At 32.8% G+C, this 19,936-nt stretch overlaps 1 protein-coding gene across 12 annotated transcripts in view; it reads right to left on the bottom strand.

Moving 5' to 3' along the window:
* The window catches only part of MRP (Multidrug-Resistance like Protein 1), a 246,098-nt gene that overhangs the window by 46,034 nt on the left and 180,128 nt on the right, over positions 1 to 19,936 (bottom strand). For 2 of the 12 annotated variants that reach the window (XM_069839446.1, XM_069839440.1), the window contains exon 22: positions 17,522 to 17,742. The exons of 7 other annotated variants lie outside the window; for them this stretch is intronic. In XM_069839446.1, coding sequence (XP_069695547.1) covers positions 17,522 to 17,742 — 221 coding nt within the window. Of the gene's footprint in view, positions 1 to 5,661; positions 5,883 to 10,214; positions 10,436 to 11,971; positions 12,193 to 17,521; positions 17,743 to 19,936 lie in introns of all 12 variants that reach the window. 3 more of the 12 variants (XM_069839443.1, XM_069839442.1, XM_069839444.1) reach the window with 3 other exon arrangements.

Raw genomic sequence — 19,936 nt, 5'->3', positions numbered from 1 at the left:
GGCGAGTTGTATCACTACTTGAGCTGTTAGTGATGTGACTGCTCTATTCCAAATGAATTACAGTGTTGACTTGAATTCTTGTAGCCCATGTGTATATCACTAGCTAATGTAGGTGAAGTCTTTATAATGTCTGAACAGTTTTCAGTAATGCACACGCACAGAACATATATATTTATTTTAGTATCCATTTCCTTCTCACTCAAACAATCTTCAGTTTTCGTGCATGGAATATACAGAGAATTCGAAGTTATGAGTAAACCGTGGGCTCATGGACTGAGAAAATGCTGAAATTTTGGTTCTCTATCAAAATAAATCGTGTAAAATTATCAAACTTTCTACGAAATATGATGTGAACACCCTGTACATTACCAAATGCATTCTATTTATTTTTGCAGAGTGATTACATTTAAGGGAATAGCCCTTGCTGAATTGCACACTATAAAAGCAGTCAGAATATAAGTGTTGCACTATGTGAAGTTACGATGACTTTTACAACACAGCTCCTCTTAAGGTAAGCGTTCACTACATCATATCGCACTCCTTGTACGAATCGCACGCAACGGATATTTTAAATGGAGTGCATTCACTGTAACGGCTTCACTTCATCGCCTCATCGGATTCCCCTATCAGCTGTTTAAAACATGACGTCGTACAATATTGACATTACTGAAAGCAGAGGAGTTGAGGTTAGGTCTATTAATTACGTCTGTTAGCGAATAAGAATTTGTAATTGCTTCATGCGTGTTAATTGAAGAGGAAGAAACGAAAGAAATATTGGTTACATAATATATTTGCAAGAAATGACTTGATTACTGTAATGGGAACGCCTCAAATTATATAATTCTTCGCAATTTTCTACACGCGAAATAAGTTTTCCGTCTGCCATTTTGGCGCGACACTGAACATGGCACAACATAATAGTAATAGTTGACCAATTAAAATTGATTTATTAAAGAAGGCCATGATCGCATGCATCGGAAAAGTTGCCCATCCGAGAAATGTCGACGGATTTGTCAAGAGGCGATGTGTCCGATACGATGTAGTGAACGCGGTTACATAACAATTACAGCAAAGACAGTCTTTTTCCTATCCGTGCGATTCGTCCGATGTGTGAGATACGATGTAGTGAACACTTACCTCTATTCTTTATTGCAAATTCCTCTCTGCTATAATTCAATTAAACTGTTTACATATATAAAAGCATCAAGACATCAACAACTGAAAATAAATGCGTCAGCAAGAATAAACTGGTAATATTTCATATGATGAAAGATGGGTGAAGCAGAGAAAAATTCTCTCTGGCATCGGGATTTGAACCCGGGTTTTCAGCTCTACGTGCTGACGCAAAGCTACACACTAAGCCACACCGGATTCCAGTCCCAATGCTGGATTGAATCCTCTCAGTTTAAGTTCCACCTCTTAGTTTCCCTTTAGTGGCCAACCCTCATGTACCTACTGTGTCACAGATGTGTGACAGTGGCACAACGTTCAACACACTATATGCAGAGGTGCACTCATTACGAGTGACTAAGTGGTTGGGATCCGACGGAATGAGTGCTGTCTTAAGTCACTAAGTGATTATTTACGCATATCATATTATTGTAATGTACCGAAGTATATATTATATTTCCATGCAGGAATTATGCATTATCATATGATGAAGGATGGGTGGAGCGGAGAAAAATTCTGGGACTGGAATCCGGTGTGGCTTAGTGAATAAAGCGTAGGCTCGTAGAGCTGAAAACTCGGGTTCGAGTCCTGGTGCCAGAGAGAATTTTTCTCTGCTCCACCCATCCTTCATCATATGTACTTCGGTACATTACAATAATATGGTAATATTTCAATCAGTTCTGCTTTCTCAATGGGAGATTAGCAGGTGAATATGAAGATACTTGAATGGACTATCTTAACCACCTGAAACTAATTTTTGGGAATAGTTATCTGAAGTGACTAATCTAGCATACACAGAAAAATATTTGAGACACTTCTCTGAATACAAAAATATGAAACACAAGGAACACGTAAGAAGTCTCTTAAAACACACTGGCAATTAAATATTCCTGATGAAAGAGAATGTGCAGAATAAGAAGGAGAAAATTATATTACCTCAAAAAGACAACCAACAAAGTCAGAAATTTGTTGGGGAATTGCTGTATCCATGACGTCAATATCTCTAGCAAAACGTCCAATAATTCGTCCAATTGGTGTCGTATCAACGAATGTAAGAGGTGCTCGTAAAACACCTTGCAACATATGAATGTGCATGACTCGAGCAGCTAGCCAGCCACCAAGCAATGGGGCCAGATCACAAAAAACTGATGAAATTACTGGAACCAACACAATACATCCAGCATTGTGAGCATTTAATCTATTATATATTCTGGCTAATGCTTTCAATGTCAGATACTCTGAAGTCAAATGAATCAGAAGTGAAAATAAATAGAACAAATGCAAAATTTCAGAAGACTGCAACCTCTAGAACATGGGATAAAAATAAATGACAGACACAAAGAAATATTTGTCTGAGCAGGAGAAGCTCAGTTTGAAAATAATATATATCTTCACAATGATGAGATTAATATATAACTTTTTGGTATTTAAGCTTTAAAACAATGGAACTAACAGCTTATACGAGGTTTCATATTACCCTTCAAGTAACTAGAAATATGCTTAATCACACTATTTTACAGACAATTCAGCAAAAAGTGAGGCCATGTTGGCACATAACATAGGAAAACAATGTCTCATGGTCTAGATAAAGCAAAATCTACCATATTACACTTCTATGAAGTTCACACTATTACTGCTTACAACGCATGCAGTTTTTAAGCTCATCGACAGATAATTATGATTAATTCCAATTTTACATTTTCCGAGACATCATTTATAATTGTTACATAACACAAAATACTTGTAAGTCTCTATTCTCTTATTTTGTGACAACAGTACGTACTTATAGTGGTCTCTGAATCTTTATATGATTAGTTTGTTCAAAATTAGAGAAGAACTGATAGTCTGTAACACAGCAATACTATCAAGGTACGCAGCAGTTAATGTCAAATTAAGCAACCACAAGCACCCACACATGCATATGCACACACACAGACACACACACACTTATAAACTTCTATTAAGCGAATGAAAAAATGAATGAATGAATGAATGAATGAAGGAATAAATAAATACATACATAAATAAATAAATAAAGTCACTGATACAACATGACAATCTGCACACTAAAACACAAACAATACTCTATGTAACATAGAGAAGCAATTCGTTACTTGGGTGTAAATTTTTCCAATGAAATTACTTTTAAACCAGCTCAAATACTCCAAGGACTGCAAAATAAAATAGAAAAACTCACTTCTTCTACATTATTACAGGCAGACCAAAAATTCATTCTAATTAATACCGTCATTTGTCTAGATTAATTTACCCATTCCAAACCATCAGGCCACAAAAAATTCATAAAAAATTCTTAACTGATACTGACATTTTGATAAGAAGTGCTCTTAAAGAAATATTTCAGGTACCTGCAGACAACCCTAATGGAATGGTGTATATGGAAAGAAAGAATAAAGGTTTGGGACTCTTCTGTGCTAAATGGGAAGCGTATCTCCAACATATTAACATGTGTAAAGTGTTAACCCTCTCAAATAATGATTATATATACGCCACAAGAAATCTGGAAGAAGAAATATCTCTATCATTACAATCACTTGATATCCCACCATCTGATCGTCTTAAACACTCTTGCCTCGATATTATCGAAGCAAGGAAACTGAGATCAGAGCTAAGAACAAGAACATTCGAAGAGTGGAGTAATTTGCAGCATATAGGGAAAAGCATACAGTATGTCTATACAAGGAGTATACACCCGCTAACTCATGGATCCGAGACCATCGTGGCTTGTCATGTAATAAATGGTGAGAGACTATCAAGATGACAGCAAATGTTTCTGCAGTTAGATCTGTACCGGGACGATCTCAAAATGATCACCTCTGTAGGTGCTGGCACTGAGAGATAGAAACTCTTGCGCATGTTTTGGGATCCTGCTCTCACGGTGATTTATTAATCCATTTGATCCCAAGACACTTTCAATGATTGGAATATAAATATTTCAGAATTGCCCAAATTATTTTTTATTAAAAATGTTGGTGTTTCTTATATATTCCTACTTATTGACACATAAGAAACAAAATAAGATGATTATTGGTCCTCTCAAATCATTTACGCCGTAAATAATGCATGTTCCCATTTGGGAACAGTGGGAGTAAATGGGTTAAGGAATACGCATCATCATAACATTCCCTCTATTATAGCTGCAGCACTAAGAGATAATGACTTCAAGGTTTTCGAAGAAGTCCACGGCCTAGCAGAAAATGGAAGCCACAGTAGAATCGATATAATTGCATTTAAAAACAAAAGCAAATGCTATATTATTGATCAAACCATCAGGTTTGAAAGCCATCAGTCCCCAGTCTTTAGAAGTCCATCAAGAAAAGCAGAGCATTTATACATCTACCATTTCATATTATAAAGAAAAATACGAACTCGATGATATAGAGATTTTGGGCCTACTCATTGGCGCTAGAGGAACAATTCCAGATTTCCTAGCAAAATTTTGGAAATCTCTTTCCCTCCCAACACCTACTTTAAAAGAAATAACAATTGCCACTATCAGGGGTTCCTTACAAATTTAAAAAAACCATTGCTATTATTTACCTTAATTATTGAAATTTTCAGAATTTTTCATTGTTGTAAACTTTAATTGAACATTGTATTTAATGAATTATACAAATTTATTATTATCTGGTATGCTTTGTCTACTGGAAACCTCAAAATTTGAGGAACCAAAATTATAAAAACAGTCTATACTAGTCTACATTGTTATTCATTAGGGCACACTTTTTGCATGTGTACTGCAAATGACAGGTAATCATAACAATACTGTTTTAAGAAATAATTCTGGCAAAATGGCTGTCTATCTACAGCTATTAAGCTAGGTTCATTTGAGTTTGGTTTCTGAATCCTACAATTTATTATGGATTTCGTTAACACATCACATTTCCCCTGGTAAGAACTAAACTGCAATATAACAATGCAACTAACTGTCATGTTACATCACAAATAATCATTGCTTTCATGCCATAGCATGAGTAACTCATCAGATCAGCGGCTACCACATGGTCATTTCGAAGCAAAGTGGCATATACATGGCAACTAATCACTCGGTTTGAACAGATGCTATGAAAGTTCCATGTCACTGAAGCATCAATTGTTTTCTAATGCAGAATTGAGTATATGAAGTTCATATAAGAAATCAATTAAACCAATAGTCACAAAATTCATACACATAATAAAGATGATAATGTTAAATAATAAATTGCAAAGAATATAAACTCTGAAAAACCTGTCAATTCATCTCTCTCCAACTCAACATGAAAACAAAATAAAAATTAAAGACGAAGATAAGAATTCGAAATGTTTTAAATATAATAGATTATATATCTAAATCCTATGCAGCTTCCTTAATTGTAACATTTTACAACAGAATAATAAAATAGTAAAAGACAAAAGCCAATGAGAACATACTCACATAAAAATTCTCGTACCAAAACAAAGGCCCACATTAAATTATGGAGAAATATTACTAACCCGAAAAAAACAAGGGAGAATTGAACAGATCAGCCCAGGAAATTTTGCATCCAATGTGTCCATATCACTCGAGAAGCGTGCCAGAATACGTCCAGTAGGTGTGACATCATAGAATGACGAGGGTGAATGCAGAATGTTAATCAGCAGGTACGTATGGAGCAATGTAGCTGCCTGCAGGGTTCCAACACATGCCGCAAGGTTTGCCAATACCACACTGAATACTACAATAACATAATACAGCCATTACCTCTCACTGTGCAAGACAAAACACTCATCCACAGGGACCTCCCAGAAAGATATTAAACTTCAAGCAAACATTCTGATGGGGACAGATAAAAAAAAAGTTAAATCTTTTTCTTCCATCATATTAATAATATCAAAAGAAGTACTTATAAAAATTTTGGCAACTGGACCGCAATTACGAGGTCGTCCAGAAAGTGATTTTCCCTGGAGCCATTCACAGAAAAAAAAAGCACAATTGTATGGAAAGATTTATTGAAACAGATACAGCAATTGTTGCACTTTTTGTCAACATATCACCTACTGGAATTGAGACATTTTTCATACCATGGGATCAATTTTGATAGCCGTCTGCACCTCTCTGTTGATCCCATGATATGACAAATGTCTCATTTCCAGTGGGGAATATGTTGAAAATAGCTCAACAATTGCTATGTCTGTCCAATAAATTTTTCCAATGAAATTGTGTTTTATTTCTGTTAACTTATTTTTTACGGTCCTCGTAATTGTGGTCAAGTGGCCAAAATTTGAATAAGCACTTCTTTTAACATCATTGACGTTGTGAAAGAAAAAAATTTAACTTTCTTATCTGCCCACCTCAGAATGTATAATTGTTAGAAATTAATATATTTATGTTCATTTAACAATACCAAACCATGACTTTGGAAATATTGGGAAAAATAAAATTACTGAAGGAGAAAAGACGAAACTGATGAGCCCAAGAAAAGAACTGAAACTGATATCATAATCATTGTTAACCCATGTGATTTTCCGAAAGTATAAAAAAATTTCATAATGTAGAAACTATATTTTGCATTGACTATGTACTTACGGAAATGATAGTGTTTAGTTTTTGTCATTCAATTAGTGAAAATTAAATGAAGTAGTTATAAAGTGTTTGAAGAAGTCTATTATTTTCCTGAGTTTATTGGATGGGTATCATGAGCAAGCAGACTTGACAAAGAAGAAAATACGAGAAAGGTAACTATGATAATTTAAATAACTCATCACATTACATATACGAAAAAGTAATAAAAAAATTGTAAGGAATGCTTTCCATAGAACAGTCAGTTCTTATCACAGAAATATGCGAAGAATGCTGATCATCTATCTGAATTTGTCTAGTTTGAGGAAGGAATTGAAAAAAAAAAGTCTAGTACATTGTTACTATGTTTGAAATATAGCCAAAATTTTTCAAAATGTGCGCGACAAAAAATTAATTCGTTTTGTAAAATTGCATATTCACAGCAGCTGGGTACTCAACCAGCTTGAGCAAAAATATAACAAATATGCAACATAAATATATAATAATTGATCCTATAGCTTTCATCATTCTGGAAAGACCCTGTAGTGTTAAAAACAACTTACAACGTATTTATGATAAGCGTAAAGTGCTGAACAAAGAGTAAGAAAGGAATTAATTCAGCAAATTAACCCACCAGGTTAAAAAAAAAAAACCGTAAAATATTTTGAAAGCTCCGTAACTCATTATAAATTTAATTTACTCAAAAACACATTCATATTCGTAAATCAATACAGATTTCTCTTCATTATTTTTTTCTGTTACCATAGTTATTTTCGTGCTTATTGAGTATACAAGGACCCATCAATTTTATTTCTGTACTGTTTCCAAATAGTTTTGATTTTCAAAGCTCATACAATGACACCGGAAACACTGTCAAAATACAAGATCGTGCACATATCCCAATAAAAGAATTGTTAATTAACATGCTTGGGAATCATAATACAATAGGCATTTTCCTGATTTTTAGCGAAACTTTTTCATTTTAGGTCAGCCTGAACAAAAAATTTCTATTAGGCAGGGTGCACACAGAATCAGATGCGGCATGGCACGACGCAACATTTTATCTGTCTCCCATTGATTTCTTACAATGTGATGCATACAGAATCAGACGTGGCACGACAGTCATGTGCAGACACAGGGAGACAAGGAGAGACAACATCGAATGACTGTTTGAAGTTCGTCATGAGGAGACTGTCTGATAGCTGCAGTGTACTGCGCATGCGTTAGTAGTGGCTATGATTGCATGCTTTCACTATCTACGAATACTATTGTTGTGTAGTGCACATTATTCATAATGGAGCTCGATGCAAATAAATTAGTTGTTTTAGTACAGGAAATGTACATTCTGTACAATCTTTGAAACAATATCACAACCATAATGTGGTTTCTAAAATATATGTGAGAAATTGCAAATGAGATGAAAGCACCACGTGAATAATAATTAATAATAATATTCTGTAGTAAGCCTAATTCTCTGCTCTATGCTATCACTCATTATTGATTTAATATATTATTTTTTTCTTTATTTTGAGTCGTGAAGTAGTCATAAACATACAATATTACGTTTGTGCAGTACATTAGTAGTATTTAATTTTAAGACTCTTTCAATCGTATAGATTTACAGGTATATTAAGGATCCTTAGGAAATAATAACCAAATACAATAGAATTTCTCATATAGACAGTCCTCTTTCATTGACGCCACTTTCTAGTCTAGGCCAGTTTTCCAAACCTACACAGCCAGGAAATCAGTTAGAAGTTTCCGGAGACGTCATTTATAATTGTTACATAACATAAAATACTTGTAAGTTCCCATTCTCTTATTTTGTGACAACAGTACGTACTTATAGTGGTCTCGGGATCTTTATATGATTAGTTTATTCAAAATTAGAGAAGAACTGATAGTCTGTAAAACAGCAATACTATCAAGGTATGCAGCAGTTAACGCCAAACTAAGCGATGCACGCACGCACACACATACATACATACATACACACACTTATAAACTTCTATTAAGCAAACAAATGAATGAATGAATGAATGAATGAATGAATGAATGAGTGAATGAAAATAAATAAATAAATAAATAAAGTCACCGATACAACATGACAATCTGCACACTAAAACACAATACTCTACCAATGATGCATCAGATAAACCTTAATTACTTCATGCTAAACGTTTCGAGGCTAACAATCAAATTATTCACAGCTCTCAACATTGTACTGTTGTCGTCCAATTCACACTATAAATTACATCGAACACACTTCGATCACATACTAAAACAGCAACTTCACCTACAGAAAAAAAGATGACAGAAACTAGCAAGAGAAAATCGCGATGTGGAAGAGTTCAAAGAGGAGATTCAAATACAACTAGGTTATATCCATAAATGATCAACTATAAGAATTACTTTTTTAAAATGGTGTTATCATCAGGCTTTACAACTAGCTGTCAATTGCAGTTCATTTGTCTAATGGATAGTGATGTAGACTAATATGTGAGGGGATCATAGTCCAGATTTCCACATATAAAAACATTTTCCTTTATAATTCACTTCATTCTCTCCTTGAGTTAAGCAAATTTTTACATTATAATATTACTAACACTCTTTAATTTAATTTAATTTAATGCTAAGTTAAAACATTAACATACGATACTCATTATCTAGTATGTACTAGATAAATTAATGTGTTTAAGCAGATTATAATACACTAATCTACATTGTTATTCATTAGGCCACACTTGTTGCATGTGAACTGCAAATGACAGGTAATCATAACAATACTGTTTTAAGAAATAATTCTGGCAAAATGGCTGTCTATCTACGGCTATTAAGCAAGGTGCATTTGAGTTTAGTTTTTGAACCCTACAATTTATTATGGATTTCGTTAACATATCACGTTTCCACATCACATTTCCCCTGGTAAGAACTAAACTGCAATATAACAATGCAACTAACTGCCATGCTAGATCACAAATCATTGCTTTCATGCCTTGGCATGAATAACCCATCAGATCAGCAGCTACCACATAGTCACTTCCAAGCAAAGTGGTATTTACATGGCAAATAATCACTTGGTTTGAACAGATGTCATGAAAGCTTCATGTCACTGAAGCATCGATTGTTTTCTAATGCAGAATTGAGTATATGAAGTTCATATAATAAATCAATAAACCAATAGACACACAATTCGTACACATAATAAAGATGATAATGTTAAATACAGTAATATATTGCAAAGAATACAAATTCTGAAAAACCTGTCAATTCATCTCTCTCCAACTCAACATGAAAACAAAATAAAAATTAAAGGCGAGTATAAGAATTCGAAATGTTTCAAATATACATTATATATCTAGATCTCATGCAGCTTCCTTAATTGTAACATTTTACAACAGGATAATACAATAGTACGAAAGACAAACGGCAATGAAAACGTATTCACATAACAAATTCTCGTATCAAAACAAAGGCTCACATTAAATTCTGGAGAAATATTACTAACCCGAAAAAAACTAGGGAGAAGTGAACGGATCAATGAAGGAAATGTTGCATCCAATGTGTTCACATCACTCGAGAAGCGTGCCAGAATACGTCCAGTAGGTGTGACATCATAGAATGACGAGGGTGAATGCAGAATGTTAGTCAGCAGCAACTTATGGAGCAATGTAGCTGCCTGCAGGGTTCCAATACTTGCCCCAAGGTTTGCCACTAACACACTGAATACTACAATAACATCATACAACCATTACCTCTCGTTGTGCAAGACAAAACACTCATTCACAGGGAACTCCCGGAAAGAGATTAAACTTCCTTAGAAGTTAATATATTTATGTTCATTTAACAATACCAAACCATGATTTTGGAAATACTGGGCAAAATAAAATTACTGAAGAAGGAAAGACGAAACTGATGAGCTCAAGCAAAGAACTGAAACTGATATCACAATCAGTTGTTAACCAATGTGATTTTCCGAAAGTATAAAAATATCATAATGGAAAAACTATATTTCGCATTGACTATGTACTTACAGAAACGATAGTGTTTAGTTTCTGTCATTCAATTAGTGAAAATTAAATGAGCTGGTTAAACAAGTCTACTATTTTCCTGATTTTATTGAACGGGTATCATCAGCAAGTTGACATGACAAAGAAGAAAATACGAGAAAGGCAACTATGCTAATTTAAAGAACTCATCATATTACATAAACGAAAAAGCAATCTAAAAAAAAAAAAGGTAAAGAAAGCTTTCAATAGCACAGTCAGTTCTTATCATGGAAATACGTGAACAAAGCTGATCGTCTATCTGAATTTGTCTAGTTTGAGGAAGGAACTGAAAAAAAAAGTCTAATACATTGTTACTATGTTTGAAATATAGCCAAAATTTTTAAAAATTTGCACAACAAAAATTTAATTCGTTTTGTAAAATGGCATATTCACAGCAGCTGGGTATTCAACCAACTTTAGCAAAAAATATAACAAATACATAACATAAATATGTAATAATTGATTCTACAGCTTCCATCCTTCTGGAAAGCCCCTGTAATGTTAAAAACAACTTACAATGTATTTATGATAAGCGTTAAGTGCTGAACAAAAAATAAGAAAGGAATTATTTCAACAAATTAACCCATCAGGTTATTAAAAAAAAAAAAAAGTAAAATGTTTTAAAAGCTCTGTATTATAAATTTAATTTACTCAAATAAAAACACATTCACATTCGTAAATGAATATTTCTCTTCATTATTTCATGTGCATCATTCCTGGATATTGACCAGTAGACAATAAATAAGAACAAATAGTTTACGAGAAATCATTGTATGTGGACAAATATATTCCAAATCACTTCTTTGGTATGAGGGATGCTGGAAACGAGTATATTCCTGAAAATGCAGAAATCAATTTCTGCAACATCATAATATTTCCTCTTCACACTGTGTATAATCAGAAATTAGAAAGACAGTATGAGCCTCGACTTTTGTGTATAACATTTAAATTTAATACCTCTAATAATGCAACAGTTCATTCAAGGCAAGTAGGCGAAGAAATTATTCAAATCAAGATGATATCGTGAACTTTTAGATTACAAACTAACTTATTTAGAAATGAATGTTTAAATTTAACGTTTTTCGCAAATGAATGTATCTTGTAAATCCCTTATTTGGCTTCATAAAGCACCAGAAAGCCCTTCACCAGAAGCTTCTGTAACACACACATTATTATTACATAACCCGACATGGGACAAGAATAATTAATTACTAACCCGATAAAAATTAGAAATCCAAATATTGAGCTGATGAGGCAGTACTGAATCTAAGACGTTCACATCACTTGAGAATCTCACCAAGATGCGTCCAACAGGTGTCACATCAAAGAATGTCATTGGTAAACGCACCACATTACATAACAGATACATATGGATCAACTTAGCAGCACCTAATGTTGCAATGTTGATAAGAAGTGTGCCTCCAAACAAAGTGATTGCTATAATCAAAACGTACCAGGTACATTAGCATAATATTAAATAGCCTACATAATCAGATTTTACAATGAAGCAATTATTATTAAACTACATTTTGGAAACCTTTTAATTCTTCTTATTTTAAACAAATGTTATTGGTTATAATTATATTTCCATCCCTTTAATTTGTGTTAGAACTTGAGATTAAATGTATTTCCACAGAACAGATGACCAGTCTTATAATTTTGTAGTGGGGGAAAAAATTATAGACGACATACTCGTACATCTGCACCGAGACAAGAAATGTGGAAGTATTAGAAGAATTTGGAGTTTAATGGGCCACTAACACAAACTCGAAACTAAACAAAAACAATGTCTATAATAGTAGTAGTAGTAGTAGTAGTAGTAGTAGTAGTAGTAGTACTAATAATAATAATAATAATAATAATAATAATAACGATAATAATAATAATAATAATAACGATAACGATAATAATAATAATAATAATAATAACGATAATAATAATAATAATAATAATAACGATGATAATAATAATAATAATAATAATAATAATAATAATAATAATAATAATAATAATAGTACCACATACGTATGGGTACATACCAAAATATTATAGATTAAAAAAAAAGACTACTGTATAAGATCGACCTAATTCTTGATTGATAGAGATTATGATCATGTTTCATAGCTCCTGGTAAGTTATTTAACAATTAACAGATTTTCAGCTAGGAACAGCTAGTAAATATTCCTTGAGCTCTTTCATTCAAGGTCAGGGATCCCCTATGTGCCTTAAATTATGAGACTGGACACGCAAGTTAACTTCATTTCTAAAGAAAGACAAGTCAACGACTTTTAGAGCTCTTAAAAATTCAATGGCGTCAAGTGTGATGATGCATATGAAAACTACTTCATCAGTGAGGATGATGTGATCAAGAACGAAGTTTCTATCAGTTTAATACAATTTTATTGATGGATATTCACTTTTGATCCAATAATCTGAAAGCACAAATCTACTGCCTTTTATTTGGCTTAATAATATGAACTGCAATATCAAGAAATTATTTCAAACTGAATATCAAAAATCTTAACTCGCTATACTGTACTGTATATATGATTTGGAGTAAATTAGTCAATTGCAAGTGTGTGTTGCTGGATTCGAAGACGTAATGATATTTTATTATAACAATTATTGTATTTCATGTTTATCATTTCCGAATTAATTCACTGGTCGTTAGTGAATTGAACAACATCCGTCCAATACACTAGTTTAAGGAAATCACTGTAAGTAGATAGAATGCTCAAAACCACATTTTTGTAGCGGAGATGCTGAAAACGTGTATTTCCATGAAAATTTCTAAATGATCTTTTAGCAATACAATACTTTCTCTTAATACTTCGTCTAATGAGAAAGTCTGTGTGTTCTAATGCCTACTCACTTCACTTACATGATTCGGGTTCCGCATACTGCGGATAGATGGCAGGACTGTGACCTATTTTCAAATTGCACACCACTTCGGCGGACCACGTTATGCATGATGTGTATCTGTGAAGAGTTATGTCGTGTACTAGGGTGAGTGTATGTGTAAGTGTTCGTGTAAGTGTAATGTAGGGAATGAGTGAGGATGATGGTGACGAAGAGAGAAGGGAGAAGGGGAAATCCGGTGCTGGCATGTAGCCTACTCTTGTCGAATAGAACCAAGGGGGCCACCAGGCTTAATGTCCCCATCTGACGGACAAATCACTATCAACAATGAATAATATTATGCCTTCTCTTCATATGCATTGCAGAGAGATTTGGGATTTAACCCAGGTATATTAGTGTACAATTTAGTGATTAGAAGTTGTGCATCGCCATCTCTTCTAGTCCTGAGGCCGAGGCAGAAATTTTACATGAAAATTTCTGACCCCACTGCGAATCAAACATAGGCCGGCTAGTCTGGAGGTAGATGTGCTACCACAGAGCTAACTCGGCGGACGTTTAATGAGAAAGCGACTCTTTACATTTTACAGAACAAGAAAGTAAAAACAAGATTTATACTTTGTTCACACACGAGTTTATATAGTTTGAAATGAAATTACTGACTACCTACAGAAGACATCATCACAAGTTCATTTAAAACACCTGAGATCAGAGAAGTGCCAGTGTGATTGAAGTAAAACATCAGTGTCTTAAGTAACAATGAAACTCATTCACCAAATAACCAACAGGAAAAGTGCACAACAAACTGGAGTGAATAATGTGTTAATCCTTCAATCGATTCATCATGTGTGCTAAGTGCAAAACAGACTGATTAAATCAATCTTCACTTATTTCACCCACTTAATACAGTAACAACATACTCTCACCTTCTATGAAGAGGAAAACAAATTCAAACATGATGTGTAGTAAATATTCAAATGTATAATTAAGAATATTTGTGCATATGTGTCTATCAACTTATCCAATGTGTATCAAGGTCTTACTTCCTTCTTATAAGATATTACTAATTTCTAAGCTGGTATGTTTAAGTGAATATAAATTAACAGTATCATATTTTTGGTGCATGAAGCTCTAATATTTCAATATGTCTTTGGTTTTCAAAGTAAGATATTTGCGTATCAATTTTTAATTGAAACTACAGTCACTCATACTGCTAATTATTTATTATTAAGGGAACATCCTACATAGGATATCACTTGCACACACGTATTTCTGGGGGTGTATTCATAACTACATCAAATACGATTTTAGTTTTCTTATTAAACAATAGAAAATCTGTGTCGAAAAAATTATTAATTAGTCTAAAAATACACTTAATATTGTAGAACCAAGATTATGCTCACTGAATGAAACCACATAATATATATAAACATCATACGAGTATCTTATACAGTTTGAGTAATCAATTCGCCAAAAGAGGATCCCCAATTTTAAGAAACATGCAAGCTTGTAGTTAACACATTGTAACTACAAGTATCAAACACTGTCCTTTCCTATGAATTTTTAAACGAAAATGGTGGATTAATTGTGTCAAATATTACATCTGATTAGTTTATTGTTTGGTGTTAGAATACATTCAAATTTAATTAAAATAACTGAATAAGAAAACACACTCCATTATCTATAACCTCAAGTTACCTTATTCATAATGTAGTTATAGTAAAAAATATCACATTCTCCAATAATTTGCAATGTTGTGTTTTACTAGAATTGATTTAAAAATCAGCTCTGGGCAAATATTAACCTTGGGCATGAAGCATTTTTCCTAAAACGATTAAAAATTTGGTATGTAGTTTCATTGCAAATTTTCTATCCAAATTATTTCTACACATCACAGTGTAGCTATACTGACATGAGAAAAGAGATTACTATGTTGAACACACCTCCATTCGTCCCTCCACTTTAACGACATCTATGAATGTAGTAAAGGCCTATACATTTCTTCAAATGGCATTTAAATTAAGATAAAGCGAACATAGTTTGAAGAACTAGGATTTTAAATATTTGTTATTAAACTTAATAATCACATGTAATATACGTTTGCTGATCACTTAATATCAGTACAAATTATCCACTATCAAAAATAAGATGATATATTTACAACAAAATTTCGAAAAGCTGAAGGAAACTGTAAGAAATAGTAATTCAAGTTTTAGCCTGAAAAATTAAATATGAAATATTCAGACACATCTGAAATAATTGTTTTATTTACACCTTTAAATATTAAGATACATAAGATAGTTTTAGAAATTAAATGTCTCAACATTTATTAAGATACTAATTATATGAGTAGTTAATGAGGTGGAAGGGTAAAATGCATCAATAACAATAGAAAACAATGGCAGCAATATATGTACATCACAGTTTCCTTTGGCATTAACATCAACAGATATGTCAATCACAAAATTTTACGAATTTCAATTGATTGCTGAGCCAATTAATAATTCCTCTACATTATACAGTGGCTATGAGCTTATGTCCCTACATCTTTCTAAAAGCAAGAGATATAGAGTGAGAAAAATAACGTTGTGTGCGCATTTTATCTGTGTTTCTGGGCTATGTCACTACTTCCATGAGACGAGTGAGGAAGTAATTTTGAAGAAGTCTATGCAAAATATGCAAAAAAATTCTCATATCTATTAATTTCACTTTTATTATACAAATTCAGATCTTAAAAAACATAGTTTAATAAAAACTTATTTTTAATTAACAATAGTGAAGAATCACAAATGTTTATTACGAACACTCTGGCAAACGAAATGAAATTGACAAGCTTCCAAGACAAAGTAAAAGAATTATTTTTGGTTCTGGTGTACACATGTCCACAACAGTCCTCGGAAAGTAGCACTAACCAGTGACTATAGTATTACTTTTAAAAAATCATTTGAAGTTATTTTTAAATAAAAGTCAATGCACCAAAAATATGACGAACTGTAAAAAGGTAAAAGTCATTGTTTACAATGGTGTTATTTTCTATCAAAAAATATGGTAGTAAAAGTTACAAGGCAGAGAAACTAGAGAAGACAAAATAGGTTCTAATAAAATCTGTGAAAGTGCTGGAAATGAAAATTGTTAAAACTTTGAATAAAAAATAAACTTTGCAAATTGGAATGTGTAATGATGTCAACAAGATGAACTATATGTTTTTCAAGAATCCTTCCACTGTTCAGACTGCCTGACTTGTGATCAAGGATAAATGAGCAATAGGAAGATGCACATGTCACTGTTACAGATTTGTGCATTCTTACAGAAAATATCACTTAATAAATTAATTATTCACTAAATATATAGTATTATGTACCAAAATAGGTAGACATAATATTACCAGAGTATCAATAATAACCTCTAAAAGAAGCTTTTGTATAAAAAAAATTACGAAAATTTGAAAGAATCTAATTCAGAGACAAATTAATTATCAACTTATTGTATAAAAAAATTAATAAATTCTTCTAAATTAATGTCTTAGCAGAAATGACGTATATTTTATTCAGATCATTTTATACATGCTCTCTGAAAAATCGTTATCACAAAAAATTTGTATGTAATTAAAATTTAAACAACTATCCAATAACTGGAGGATATAGAAATTTACGTACTTAAAGAAAAATGAAAAAATAATGAAATAAATTAATTTACTCTAGAGTTTTTAAGCATCTTATATTTAGAAACTGAGAAGTTTACAAATAGTCGTAAAAATAATTTATAAAATTCATATTTCAAATTTTCAGCTGCTTTTAGACATTTACAAACAAGCTTCAGAGTCTAGTAAATGCACAAATCATGTAACAATACTGACAATTACATAACCAATTCAGCTGTTTAGCAAGTGGAAGTGTGCCCTGTTACATACCGAAAAAAAGCATGATGCCCATCCTCTAAGCGTCATTGGCAAGACATTATCCATAATGTCAACATCTTTAGAAAAGCGGTTTAGCACACGTCCAACAGGTGTAACATCGAAGAATGCGATGGGACTTCTCAAAATGTTAGCCAGAGAGAGAGCGTGCAGGATATGAGCTGCATTCAGCGTTCCAATAAAATTGGCCAGTGAAGCCAGAAGAACTGAGATCACTGGAACCATTCCAATACGAGACTGCTAATCTTCCAAAGTAAATACAACTTTCAACATTTCAAATTTTAATTCAATGTTTGCCACCATGATGCGTGTAAACACCATTGAGAAGAATATGAATTCATGTTACCATCCTTTAGAGAAAATTCAGACTTTGCTTTAATGCTGTGTAAAATTGAAGACTTTAACAAAATAGTCTCTCAAAATGTGTAATGGAGTTGCCCAACCAAACTGAATCTATTCAATAGAAGAATAAATTTTTACCAGCAAAATGTACGGTGGCCAGTTTCTTCCCTCCCTCCACTGCACATATCACTGATTAGTACTTATTACACTAATCAGACTTCAGATGTATGCAAACAATTGCTCTTCCTCTGACACATATTGTCAAGTGAGATGTACTGCCTGATAATAATGTACATATCAGCCAAAACCTCAATCAGAGGTGTAGGTCTTTTTATATTATTCTAAAGATGAAACTGTATTCAGTTCTGAAACATTATCCTGGGTGTTCATTTCAAAGCGTGTCATGACGTCACTGTTGTGGGTCAGTGATTTGAAGCGAGTTTCAGCTTTCATGTCAGGAGAAGTTGCCTATTAATCAAGGCATTCAGTCTGAACTTGAGAACGTGTACAGTATAACTTGAACGTCGTAGCAACAGATGGTGGTCTGTAAACTCTGTGTGCTACCATAACCTCTTTCGAACTGTGTTTTGCATGGGCAAGTTGTACGCAGGGTATTCGTTATCATCAGTTGCGTACGGGAACATTCCACAATACAAATCAAATGCTCCGTGTCCATGTTGACCATCCAAGTTAATGCCATATCCCGACAGTAAGAAAAAAACTCACCTCAGTACGTGTTTCCAAACAGTTCATATTCCTGCCACAACTGGCGTTACCGTACGTATCGGTAAGTACTCTTCAGAATGAACGCCGTACTTGCTAGGCAACTTCTCTGGCACATAGGTAATATGCCTCTGTGGAAGTGTAGGAAGATTGAATTCTCTAGGCTCATCGGCTAGCCACATGATGGCATACAGCGAGCCATGACACACTTTGAACTGAACACGCAGCAGATGTTATCACATAGAGGAATATTCAAAAATCTTCTTCTGAATACAATCATTGTGAAAGCCTAAACATTTAAAATCCTTTGGACTGTTGAAAATTTCTTTTGTTCCGTTAAACTGACCTCACTGCAACCTTTCGTAACAACATTAATTACCACTCTCTTCTCCCATCACATCTAAAAATCAAATACATCTGATTTGACTGAGCAACTCCACTGAGTTTTGAAAGGCTCCCTGTCATGCACTGTTACAGTGATGATAAATAATGTGACTTCATGTTGCCATTCTTCGAGGATAATGCCAACTTGTTTGAATGCAGGAGTAAACTTTTATGTCAGTTGCTCATTAAATTTATAGATTGACAATAACAAAAATTAAATTTAACTGAGATTATTTACAGCCACAATGAACACAAAAAATAGGTATTAACAATAACAAAGTACATTTGTTAAAAAAAAAAAAGACTACAGTAAATAAAAAAAATTATGCAAATGCCAAAACCTAATAACTTGAATGATAATTCCTACAGCTTAAAATCGTTCTTAATGTAGTTTATATAAAATCTTGAATTACTATTATTTTTAGGTTTAAGTAATTTCAAGTTTTTCTTCTATCATTTGCAACATTAGGATAATTCAGATTCCATCATTTTTGTAAATGAATACAGTATAAATAAATAATAATACTTGACCCATAATAAATTATGTATACCAAGATGGAAAATGTAATAATAAAATAATTCAGTTTCTTCAGTTCCCTACACACATTTTTCTGGTTTTGAAATTAAATTTTTTCTGACTGTATGCTATTATAGTTAAAAAATATTTCATACTCTTCTTTCTGAGATATCAAATTTATCTGAATTGATGTTACCGTATTCAAACAGAGAGATTTTATAACATACAGTATTATCAGTTAACATTAACAGATCTGTTTTCTGTTAACTTTATACTGATATAAGACACGTTGCTCCTCAATTTCTTTAAGATATTAAGAAAGTAACATGTAATTTTATCTTATTGATGATTTTAGAAATCAAATTCTATAAACGAAAAAAGAATTTTTATGAATTTTACAGTTTTTATAAAGCGCATATGAATATATCTCAAAACCGCAGTTG

The sequence above is a fragment of the Periplaneta americana genome, chromosome 11, assembly GCF_040183065.1.
Source record: "Periplaneta americana isolate PAMFEO1 chromosome 11, P.americana_PAMFEO1_priV1, whole genome shotgun sequence".
Taxonomy (NCBI): Eukaryota; Metazoa; Arthropoda; class Insecta; order Blattodea; family Blattidae; genus Periplaneta; species Periplaneta americana.
The sequence above is the reverse complement of the archived record's forward strand: the minus strand, read 5'-3'. Positions and strand labels throughout refer to the sequence as shown.